Source organism: Parambassis ranga, chromosome 1, assembly GCF_900634625.1.
Source record: "Parambassis ranga chromosome 1, fParRan2.1, whole genome shotgun sequence".
Lineage (NCBI taxonomy): Eukaryota > Metazoa > Chordata > Actinopteri > Ambassidae > Parambassis > Parambassis ranga.
Genome location: NC_041022.1, coordinates 16038891 through 16051330, shown reverse-complemented (window position 1 = coordinate 16051330; position 12440 = coordinate 16038891). Strand labels below are relative to the sequence as shown.

Genomic DNA, 12440 nt, shown 5'->3' with positions numbered 1-12440 from the left:
TTTTTGTCATAATATGATGGAGAAAAAAAGCTTACCACAGTTCTGAAGATTCCTGCAGACTTTTCCATACAAGTGGAAATCAAAATATATTCCTTGCATGTTTTTTAATCAGTTTTCAGTCACTTGTCAATGAAGGAGTTGCGATTAAAGCAAGATGGCAACCGGAAGTGACATCACAGAATGTGTCGCCAAAATGTAGTCGTATATTGAAGAGGCTTACTCAGTTAAAATAATTATATTTCTAATGTCACGACTTCTTAAAATGTATAAGCAGCCATGTTTAATTATATTTAAAAACAAGTCTCAATTAGACTAAACATAGAAACTTAAGTAACTGAATACATTGTTACTGCCAGGCTTAGGTGAATAAAAGCTTTGGTTTGAACTATTCTGCACCTTGGAAAGGCACAGGACTTTCAAGTAGAGACCTAAAGAAAATTAACCTTTCCAACTCTGAGTCCCTATATATAATTGAGATAACACTGAAGAATGACAACACAAGCATTAGAAGTTGGATTTTATTTAGTCCACTTTTAAAATTTACATTTTCTGTTGAGATTCATTAAAAAAGATAAAGCATCATCAGCTCTGCAGCCTGTATCACAAAGAGGCTGCAATAAGGAAAAGAGTGAAGTAGAATGAAAAGGACTTAGTAGGCACGTCTTTTAAAAGATACATGTTATTCTAATTGATGGCAAAATATGTACAGCAATGATTTTATCTGGTGGTTGCACATGCTTGGGAGAGTGGATGGGTTAGAGTAAAGCACAGAGTTATGCAGATAAAGATGTTAAACTGTCTATAAAAGGGTGCATTAAGTTGACTACATGAGGCAGTCAATTTCCCAAAACTGTATGCCAGTTTAATTTTCAATAAATTAAACTTAAATGGAGAGAGAAATGAGGAAGAGAAAGGAGAAGTGAACTTGTGAAACTAACTGACCAGCGCTCATCAAACTAACAGACTTGAGCACATGTTCCTCCATATGAATCAAGAATACTGAGCTAAAAAATGGACATGACATCCACCTGATGAAATAAATTAGAAATGGAAAGTATTAGTATGCATTTAAAAAGAGTACCTGATTTTGTTCTCTCTCTAGCCTAAGTTTGATACCTTTGCATAACTTATAGAAAACCTGTCATGTTCTTTTAAAAAAAAACTCACAGTAATTCATTCATTACTCACAAGTCCTGATACCATCTAAGGCAGGCACAGGATTCTACCCTGCAGAATCCACATACCTTCGAGTCAAACACGCTGGATATTCCATACAAATAAAGGACACTTTTCCTGTTTATATACATAACACTTTTGTACAGTCTTTGCACTTCCATTATAACAGATTGAAGCATCTCCACTTACAAAAAAAATGGAAATCAAATCATGTTCAGTGGATTAAACCTTGAGTGAATCCAAAGCTTGAATTTAGCACTTGGTTACATTTAAAATGAACAAGTTCAACAACTGCCTTTTCATTGAAAGAAACAGAAACACGTCTCTGTGTATTTATCTTGTGCTGGGTTTCTGGTTTGAAGTTCCCCTCAGACACAGAGCAGGGTCAGTTTAAGACATCCAACATAACTGAAGGAATAAAACTGACCTATGAACAACGCCAACTGAAACATGACCCTGTTTGAACAGGAGAAACTGAAAAATCAACACTGTTAACCTGCTATGCTAACTAGTAGTGTTGCATTGAGACGGTACTGTGATCATGTTATCAAGTGATTTCACTTACACTCCAAAACAACATCAAACAGCATTACAATTTAAGGAAATGTTAACTTTTGATCAGCCTGCAGGACTGCAGGACTAAATGCGAACAACAAAAAGATATCCACATAGGAAGGCAGTGAATGTTCAAAGTTCATGAGTCTGCTTAAGTCAAACCCCAAAGAAAAGTCCAGTCCTTTCACCGTTCACCTCTTTTCGTTCTGCATACAGCTTATTCCTGGCCCACACCCCTTTTCTACTACTGTACACACAGTGCTCTCAGTGGCCTGACAGCAGTGTAAACTAAAGACAGTCCAGTGGCCGTGATACTCCACTGGCTCCAACAGGTTCTCTTTGAGATGGAACGTGATAGTTGGAACGTCCCAAAGCACAAAACCAGAACCAACACTAGTGTAAAAGGCCCGGCCAGTTGGGGTTTGGAAAGTGGGTTCATGGTTGGGACAATGTCGTCACTTGGGTCCTTTGGTAGGGGTATCTGTCTCTGTGGACTGGCGGCCATCGCTCCAGGCCTCCCGGGTGCTCTTAAGAGCCTGTGTCCGTTGTTGGTCCACAACCACATAGTCAACACGCTCATCTGATGCTGTAATACCAGTTCCATTGCTTTTCATCTGAAGACAGAGGAAAGTCAGTCTTAGAATAATTTAAACACTACTCAAGTAAAAACATGAATTAAAGGTAAGGGACCTACCTTCCTAGGTGGGGTACTCTTGCCAGATTCAAGATCCAAATCCAGGTACTCCACCTGTTTGTCTCCCTTTGGCTTCACCATAGGGCTACTCCCACCATCTGCAGTCATGGGTGCAGCAAGCTTCATGATCTGCAATAGCCAGGGAAAGATGCTTTGATTGAAGGCAGAGTCAGTGAGGCATAGCCCATCTCACAGCATACAAACATGTTGTCACAATATCCAAAATTTCAAAAGCACAAGACGAGTGTTTGAGTGACGATTGGTAGTTTGACAAAGTTTGAACCTGGTGGGTGTTAATACAGGTCTGTTGGTGGTGGTGTGATATATGGACCTGGCCTAAATAATTTTGACTGGCCTTTATATTTCTTGTTATGTTTGTGACCAACATTTTAGGATTCTAACCTTTCAACATGAATATTTTTTAAAGCATTTTAAGCCAAATAAACAGAGAGGAAAGCATTCTAGCTGTTTCCATGCTCTCTGCTGGTCACCTTGGCCAGAACCTCTCCATAGGGACAGTGTGTAAATATGTGGAATGTGAAAAAGCTTGAGGGTATTTGTTTTGCAATGTTTTGTGAATGCAGCAGACAAAAACAAAACAAGGCCAAATAAAAATGCCAAACTTCAATATATTTCAAAGCTTTGTTAAACTTTGATAGTGGTCTGATATTTGGTTTAAAAACATGGGTTTGCAATTTTTCTTTTTTCTGTATTTGAGCAACAATTCTTTGAAAACAAGTCGTAATTAATCAAATTTTGCTATTGTGACAACTCAGAGAACATGTTGGACTTCAGTATTGTTAAATGTGAACTACAAATAGGGTGGAGTTAAAACTAGGATGGTGACAAACTACTATTGGTAAAACGAAAGCGATGGTTGATCTAAATCATCTATAACGCTCTGCAGCCCATGTGTGCAAACTCTTATCTACTTGTACTTTCCGAACTAAAGATAGCGCCTGAAAGCAGCAACCTTTGGTGTTCTGACAGGGCAGGCCATGCATGTCTAATCTGGCAACCCTGCTCACCTCCTCTATGGTGTCAAGTTCCTCCACCTCCCTCTTTACAGGGGTGATGGGGACTGTGCAGTAGAAGGACTCCTCTCTAAACACAGTAAGAAGGAAGTGGTTGCAAAGGGGAGGAAAAAAAGAGAACAGCAGATGGTTAAGAACAAAATGCAGGAAAAAGGAAATGGATGAAGCCAGAGCCTGATGAAGCCAGAGAAGTGTGAAACTAGGGAGGAAGAAATTAACATGAGTGATGAAAATACCAGAAGTCAGAGGATGGTACCAAAGCAAACAGAAATAAAAAAAAGGTAAATCCAATCCCCAAACTGTAAGGAAAAGAACCCTGTTGATAGAACTGTCCCAGTGTTTGACTGATATATCCAGTATTCCTTCAAGCCAATTCTCATTTTTCTTTGCAGTCAATTCTGAATGAAAGACTCCTTGACTTGATATATTACCCAATATTCAAGTAAAAGAACACACGAGGAGCAGATGAACAAAAACACGGAATAAGGAAAGCAGCAGGAAAGTAGGAAACTGCACAGAAAAAAAAACAGCTGAAGTGTTGAGGAGTCCGTCTGCAGCAACCAGTGACAGGTCCGAGCTAAAGAGCAAGGACTGGCACCTGGGTTTTATAATAGTGTCTGTAAACAGTTAAGAGCTTGGTTTTCCAAGCTGCATGGTGATCTCTTCTCAGAAGAAATGTTTGCTAAAACTACATGTTCTGCTGTATTTATGGTGAAAACTGTCTATGTGGATTTAATTTAAATGAGATGAAACAGATTCCTCATAAAACATTTCAAGCAAGAATCAAATTAGACAGAAACACATTTTCCCTGTAGCTCTGATTATCTGTAATTTGGAAAATAAAGAACAACAATTAGTCATGTGACTTTTTTTTTTATCAGAGGATAGTTGTGTGTTACATACTGGTTCATCTGTGGACATATTAGAGCCCATGGCTACATAATTCTCAGCAGAGTCCTCGGAGTCAGTGCTGGAGGCCGTGCTATGCACTGACGGGGGTCTTGCTGGCATTGGAAACCTAGAGAGACTGAGCAGCATTTAAAATGTTTACACATCAACCAAGCAATTACAGTCTCTGGTGAGCAGAAAATATAATACATGAACAGCCACAGCTATAAACCACTGCAGCTCTGAAGCAGACCCCAGACCTGTTTGTATGAGCGGTAACTACAGTAATGCATGAAGTGTTAGCACCTACTTCTTCAGTTAATTGTATCCACTACAAAAGGGTATGTTCACACCAAAGACCCACCATTAAAGATGCTTTTTGTGAAGGTAAAATGAAACACAGGCTGGACAATGAACACTGTTTCCATAACAACATGAGCAGCATTAGTCATGAAGATGTGCAGTGCTATAGTATGTTTCTGTAAAAATATATTAAAGATGTTTTCTCAGAGGCACTTTAGGAGTGTGGCACAGTGGGACAAAATGAAATAAGGCTTATAGCAGAGTAGTGTGAACATGCCCTTAGATGTTAAAAAAAAAAGAACTACAACAACTACGTTGCTGGTGAACACTTCAGATACTTACTCTCGGGCAAATGTGCGTGTGACAGGAGAGCGGACAGGTGTGGAGGGCTCCTCCCATTCTGGCAGTGGTTTGATCTCTAGTGGAGCGGGTTTTCCTGAAGCAAGATTCACAAACATGTCAGTCACTCACTGCTTAGAGATACATCCAAAAGCTACAAATACTGTATTGATTTGAGGCAGGCAATGGTCACAGAAAACTGTTTTATACTCCAGTAATTAGCCACACGTGTGCTGAACTAGAACAAACAGTCCTAGTACAAATTAATCTGTGCTTCTTTTGGATATTTAGTGAAATTGACAAGCAACTGACTTTTTTTTTACTGCCAGCCATTAAAGGGGGTGCTATTTAAAGTGTCAAAAATAGCATTTAGGACAGCTTTGCTGGTTAGTATGCAAACTACAGGAGTACAGCAGTTAGCATGGTGATCATGGCTTAACATGAAGATAATTACAATGATTGTGAGTGATTAAGACTGAAAATGTTTTCTGTTGATGATAAAGGTGCGCCTGGCACTGGCGTAACAGAGGGAAGAGACATCAGTGACAGCTGCCCCCGCTCCTCTTCAAACAAACTAATGACCCAAAAGCAAAGGACACCTCTGACAGGCAAATGACGTTTGACCTGTTGATCCACTGAAAGCTAATCTGTTATCCCACTCTTGTGAGGACAAGGTTGTAAGTACTAAAATATTTTCACATAACAGAAGATCAGGGTCTACACTGTACACTCAGTGCCAAGGGATCTGTGTGTTGACAACAGTGCTGCAGGTGTGTGATATGTATATGTGTGAATAGATGGATTATTACTACCACCAGCTCCCAGCTGGCAGAATCCAGCATACGTATGCAGGACAGAAGTGTGCTATGGTTATTTATTTGAGGTTGTCTTTCATTAGATGGTATCATGGTTCAATATCCTCCTGAAGAGCTATGTGAGGCTTTCAGTGACAATAACGGTGTTTGTTGTTACATCTTAATGTGTGATATAGAAACCCAATATGAAAACACAAGAAAAATGTCTGTAGAGAGAAATGTGAGTGAGTCTGCATAGAAGAAATCACATTAAAGTGAGGAAAGTGAAGATATTTAGGTAAGGTTGGAGTAATAATTTATTTTGAAAGGCATGTTATGAGTTTTGGAACTGTAACAGTCCACCATGCAGCCGTATCCTGCTGAAATTGAAAAATGATAGACTGGATTAATGAAACAACTCTGACATCCTTTTGGTATTTATACACCCCCAAAGTGCCTGGAAAAACAAGAGGAATCAGAAAGGTCCCCCTTCCTAAAGCATGCAAAGAATCAGGATGAAGAAGAATGTGGAGAGGTCAAAGAATGGAAAGTATTGAGACACACAGGAGCAGATCAATGTGGTGTACCTACCCTTACGTCGTCCCCTCTGGAATTCACCTACGGTTTGAGAGTCGGATCGCTCTAAACCAACACCTTTTGCTCTTATTATTTTAGGACTCTGACCTGATTGGTGAAAGAAGACTTTGCTTATTAAACGATTTTTGGTGATCACAACAGGTAAAGCCCTAGAGTAAATGCTCTGCCATGCAAAGCAAATGAAGAAATGACACCCTCGCGTACACCCAATCACCTTTTGTGCAGCACACTTCAAGAGGATGATTGTCATGACAACAGCAGACCCATACTGCCCAACATGCACCTCACTCCATGCACCGCGGCTTCCCACACAAAGACTGACATCACAGCTGTGCATGCACCGTGGAGCTGTGTTTAAGCACATAGAGTGCACTGACAAATCAATTCATTTTGATTATACCTTTGACATTAACACACTGATCACAATAATTTACTGAGGTACTGCCACGATTTCAAGCCAAAATTCATTAAAATGGAACTAAATGGTTTGTATAAAAATCACGTAATCCTGGAAGACAACAGCTGAGACCACCAAAGCAGAGAGAAGGGTGTGCAAACAACGCACTTAAGATTAGTGTGGAGAAGAAAAGGCTGCTCTTGGCAAATGAAGAAATGAATAACATCTGGGTAGCATACTGAAAAGAGACCGGTGATGTTGTGATTTTTAAAAATGAATTCATCAGTTAAATAAAACCATAGGACATATGCTTTTAAATAGCGAGGCTACTCACTCTGAATGGCACACACAGTAAACTTTGTGCAAAAAGCCTTGGGATGGAGGGTTAGAGTTACAATATATGATATCTGATTTCTGCAGTACTTTTCAAAACTTAGATTACAAAGAGATTTACGTAAACATCACTATAGTCCAGCAGCCAGATTATCTGGAGCTTTTTTAGTCACATTAGTCCAGCAGTGACCTATGCCAAATTTGCAGATGACTAACTCAAATGTCACATGAAAGGGGTGGATAGGAAATGTTAAACTGCTTTTTGTTTGGATATGTGATGATTTCCAGTTATTCTTCACTCTCTTTCTCCCTTTTTGCCCATTACTCAGTCATTCAATCAGCCCAGATGGTAAATCCCCTTGCTATTAGGTCTTTTATCAAAGGGTTCCATTCAGAGGATGGGAACAAAGGGGATGGAGGTGACCACCCCAGGCTTCGGTCACTCCATGGCACAGGGAGCTAGCCCCCTCCAAAACTGTCGACACAGCCTCACAGCTCGAGGCTAACGTGCTTCTGACAAGGAGCTAACTGTGTTGGAGGATGTGTCACAGGCAGTAAACTAATTCATCAAGAGGTGAAATAAGCTTGTCAAGGACAGGCGCAGAGGAAAATGGTGGTGTTTAACACACCAGACAAACCAAGAGTGACAAAATGAGATAAATGTTTTCCCACATTAATAACGACAACTGAAGTAAGATGAAAAACAACACTAGCAGACAAGCATGGTCAATTGTAGCATTAGTGAATACTGAGCATACTGAAGAACGTTAGGAGCAAAAACTACCTCGAAGCATCTGACAAACACACAAAATATGTAACAACCTAGCCACAGGTAAGCATGCATGCGCGCACTGTTCTCCTCTCACCTTTGCGATCAGGTTTGAGATTTCGGTCCACAGGCGGCGGCTGGCAGTCAGTGAGCATTGGCCTGCGAGGTGGGGTCTTTGGACTTGAACGGAAACCCATGTGGGCGGGTGGGGGGACCTGTTTGCCCAAGGAGGAGAACTCGAGAGTGCTCGGGGTCATGGGCACATAGTTGGGTTCATGCATTGGCTCTGGCAAACTGCTTGAGTGATGATGTGATGGGGAGTTGGCACTCATGGGTACGTAGTTTTGGTCGACCTCTTCTGTGGACTGGCTACCCACTGGCATCATTCCTTTGTTTTTCTGAGGGCAATAGGCACACAGACATGGTCAAAAAAAAGACTTGTATGACATTTTTATCAGAGCCAAGAGGTTTGAAGCAACACTTACAAAGTAGCTGTTGAAGCTTTCATTAAAATCAAACGAGCAGCTTTTATCAGAGGGGAATGATCTAGGAATGTCATAGCAGTCCTGGGATCCAAAATCTGCAACAAAACAAAAACAAATACATATTTATACATACAAATGGATTATATAAGATATTTAAGTTATTTCAGTAAAGGCTGCACACTGCACACAGTATGAGCCTCCACCTTCCCTCATATGGCTTATTTCAGGCCCCTAGGCTGCAGTGCCAACTCGGTGATAAACACAATACAGGCCTAATTAAAATATGTGTTTTCATGACTGTGCAGATTTACTTATTTACTGGGACAGAGCTCAGCAACTCTGTGAAGAGGTTCTGCTGTGTAGCATACAATTACTGTGTTTTGTATTGTTATTAGGTACTAAAGCAGTTGCTAATGCATTTCACCAACCACAACAACCACGACTGTGCTGGGAAAAGCTTAGAAGACAAATGAGAGCATCACCTAGGGAAGAAGTGGGGAGGAATAATTTGCAAAGTCATGTCATTTCTGTAAAATACTGTGACTGCTTCCACATAAACACAAATGTTATGTGATAGTATGCTTCAGACGGCTCAGAAGAAATTCCATTTCAGCAGACTATCACTCACCTGATTTAAGACTGTTGCCATAAAGGAAAGCAGGGACAAATCATTTAATTAGTGGCAACACAGAGTAAGAGTTTTAGAGTTCATGTTCATGACAGCCTCTCCTACAAACACTTTGAATTTATACAATGCATCACATGAAGCCGGGATATTCACTTTTTACAAGGATGGCTTGTTTGACAGCTTTCACATAATACCTCTGCAATGGCCTATGTCACCACAAGAGGGAGGAGTAAGTAGATGAATAAACCTTGAGTCCAATCTTACTCTATCAGCTCCTCTTTTATTTGACTTTTTAAGTCTTTGTAAAGAAAATAACTGCTTTGCATTAATTTTACTTATTACAGGGACCTCTCTCCTAAAGCTGGATCCATACTCCAGGAGAACAGAGAACTCTCTTCCCCCTGCCGACGCTACGCCCACAAAATGACTTCATTTTTTTCTCGGACCGCCCATTGTGCAGCGCTCTTGGACACCTGGCCCGGGCAGAACTTTTTCTCTCAAGGCTGTGCGTCAACCATGCTGTGATTGGTCGGAATTTATTGTGGGCGTGATGAATGAGGAGAAGCGCAAGAGCTTCTTCAGGTGCAGAACACACAGACAGAAGAAGGAAGTACAACGACGATGGACAGTTTAGATGAGCTGCTGGCAAACAGCTCCTGGAAGGAGAAACATGGCGCACAGAGGAGAGCATCTGTCCAAAAGGTGGCGATAAAAACTAATCCCAGTATTGATCACGGCGTTACAGTGGCTCGCGCACATGAAACAACGGGAGACGGGATGTATTTTTGCAGACAGTCCTCCACACGTTCACAGAATTAAACTCACACAGACCAGAGGTCTGCTCTACAGTCAGCTACACTGATCTTCTATCTATTGTCATGCTATACGCCCGCTTTACTGAGCATTATGTGCGCACAATTTGCAATACAATTGCATTGTCAACCTTATGTGTGTGACATGTGCTGCGTAGGAGGGCCGTATGAGGAGTTCTGCACACACACTTCTCGCGGACTATGGTACCTCCGTGCCGAAGGGAACTTTTTTTTTTTTACTCTTACCACCTGTGGAGCGAGTTCTCTGTTCTTGTGGAGTATGGAACAGCCTTAAGACTCTTCCTGTACTTTATATTTTAGTAGAATCTTATTCTGATTCTACGATTATGATTTTATGTTGGTAGCCACCAATGCTGCTAAAATTGGTGATAGTATAGTAAAGAATGGATCCTGAGCATAAAAAACAGGCACCACAGCTAGAAGGAAGTACTCGTCAAAGAAAGTGAAGGTGGTGCCAAAAAAAACTCACTCCAACACAAACCTTTGCGGATACGTGAACAGTCTACAGTGCCAATCGTGTTGCTCCTTAAGGCTTTACTCCCAGCACTAGTTGGCACACAGTAGTTTCCATCTGTCTCTGAAGCTGACCTAGGCACGCAATAGGTATCTGTGGGTGAGCGCTCAGCAGGGGGCGGTGGAGGTCCTGAGGTGGAACTGAGCGAAGGCTTAGGTGGTCTAGGTGGTGGGACTACATCTCCCCCACTCTCTGAGCCTCCTGCCCCCGTTGATGTCGACAATGTGCGTGGCACCTGGTAGGTACAGTTTGCGCCAGGTGTGGGTGGGATGTCATAACTGATAGAAAGGTTGCGCATCTGTGCCTCCATTGACGGCTTCCGTATTGGTGTGTTGAAGACATAAAGGTCAGAGGCGTCGCCGCTGTCTGGGTGAGGCTGAGGGGAGGAGGCCGACTTAGGCAGCAGCACGGTGTCCTGCGAGTAGCTGCGAGGGAGGTGATAAAGGCCGCTGTCAGTGGAGAGTGAGGCACCGCGTGATGGAGGCGAGTCATAGATGGAAGGCGTGGAAGCTGGAGTAGGGTGCTGTGGGAAGAAGCCATTGTGTGAAGTGTGTTTAGCTGAGGAAGTGGAGGATGTAGGCGTGCGGTGAGACGGGAGGTTGTCATTCAGGTCTGTCTCTGAAGAGGTAGACTTGGAACACTCAGCATGGGCTCTACGAACACAATACACAAAAAAATCAGAGTTAATACCCACAACAGTATGTGTTTATTTAGAGAAGCTAGGATATACACAAAGTAAGCCTTCACACCACTCTGCAAGCTGTCATTAGTAGTATTATATCCAAACCTCTTATCAGTGAACTCTGGCAACTCATGCCATATCAGCATCTGTTTGTGGGTCAATAGGAGAACTGAGGCAGCTGTTTGATAACTCTTAAACATGCAGGTAACTAAATCTATTCATTGTTAGGTAAGTTACAAAATCTGTGTAATCTTACATCAGAGCTAGGTTAAAAAAAATCCACCACTAACAAGCAGAGTTGTGTATGAGGGGGTTTGTGTGTCAGGTTTGTGCTAGTTTGACTCTACACATGTTCATCACCCCACACAAGCAGGCAGTTCCAGCTGGATGGCTGGCCACTCACTGACTAGCCTGTGGAGAAAGAGTCTTGCTCTCACACTCCTCCAGGAGAAAATACTCCTGGTCCCCCTCCAGTGGAGAGTGAAGCTCCAAAGAACTACACACAGCATACACCAAACAGAAACAAGAGTGGCAGCACAGTTTGAAATAAAATAAGTAAAATAAATGGTAAAAAAACTGTACAGAAAGAAACACGTCACCCAATGACAAAACATGGAGGGACAAAAAAAAAAGGAATCTCACCTGTTGGGTTCAGGCTTTTTGCTCTCACAGTTGGCCAACCAGAGGTAATCCTGGGGCTCCTCTGAACTGGACTGAGAGTCCAGGTGTCGCACACTGACTGGCTGGTATGGAGGTGGAACGTTGGATAGCACTACTGCTGCTGGACCTACAATATTACCCAGAGCTGGGTGTGGGGGGGTGTCCACCACCAAACCTCCAGTGGCCGACTGATGAGCGGCTTTTGCTGCATCTGGAAGAGAGAAAGGAGAATGCTGTAGTCAGAACTTTGAGATATCTCTATTAGGATATCACACTATGTGTTTTGAAGTGCTGAAGTGTGGAGCAAAATAAAGTTTTTAACAGATACACACAGTGGACCTATAACCTTCCTGGACTAAATACACTATAACTTAGTTGATGATCACCGTTACTAATAGGGTAATGAAGCTTTAAGATACAAAGATATAGTTTTGTCAACAAAGGATACATAAAAGATCAGACGGTATTTTTTTAGACTAATCTAATGACTGCCTTGATCACAAGAACTAAAAAGCCCTTAAGATCAGACAGACTGGGCTCAGTGAATGACCGTCTTCAAAGGGTTTGCATCACAGAAGTTATCCAGACTAGCTGAAGTAAACATGGGGTGAAATAACTTTTCATATAGGCTTCATATCAGTCCTATTAATTACAAACACATTATTCTATTGTTGTATTTATACCAAGTGTTTGTTAACTTAACTTATGGCTCCTTCAGAACCACCAGTCATCCTATTGTAGGCCTGTAAAGCCCACTAA

At 41.7% G+C, this 12440-nt stretch overlaps 1 protein-coding gene across 9 annotated transcripts in view; it reads right to left on the bottom strand.

The window, feature by feature from the left end:
• Positions 1 to 502: 502 nt before the first annotated feature.
• gab1 (GRB2-associated binding protein 1) overlaps positions 503 to 12440 on the bottom strand; it is a 43590-nt gene continuing 31652 nt past the window's right edge. For 4 of the 9 annotated variants that reach the window (XM_028433361.1, XM_028392913.1, XM_028393000.1 and 1 more), the window contains 10 exons: positions 11664 to 11892; positions 11425 to 11517; positions 10307 to 10992; positions 8365 to 8459; positions 7977 to 8277; positions 6375 to 6467; positions 4993 to 5086; positions 4363 to 4486; positions 2426 to 2554; positions 503 to 2345 (listed from right to left, as the gene is read on the bottom strand). In XM_028433361.1, the coding sequence (XP_028289162.1) occupies positions 2187 to 2345; positions 2426 to 2554; positions 4363 to 4486; positions 4993 to 5086; positions 6375 to 6467; positions 7977 to 8277; positions 8365 to 8459; positions 10307 to 10992; positions 11425 to 11517; positions 11664 to 11892 (2003 nt within the window). In that variant the 3' untranslated portion in view covers positions 503 to 2186. Of the gene's footprint in view, positions 2346 to 2425; positions 2555 to 3453; positions 3530 to 4362; positions 4487 to 4992; positions 5087 to 6374; positions 6468 to 7976; positions 8278 to 8364; positions 8460 to 10306; positions 10993 to 11424; positions 11518 to 11663; positions 11893 to 12440 lie in introns of all 9 variants that reach the window. The other 5 variants (XM_028433439.1, XM_028433589.1, XM_028433622.1 and 2 more) reach the window with 5 other exon arrangements.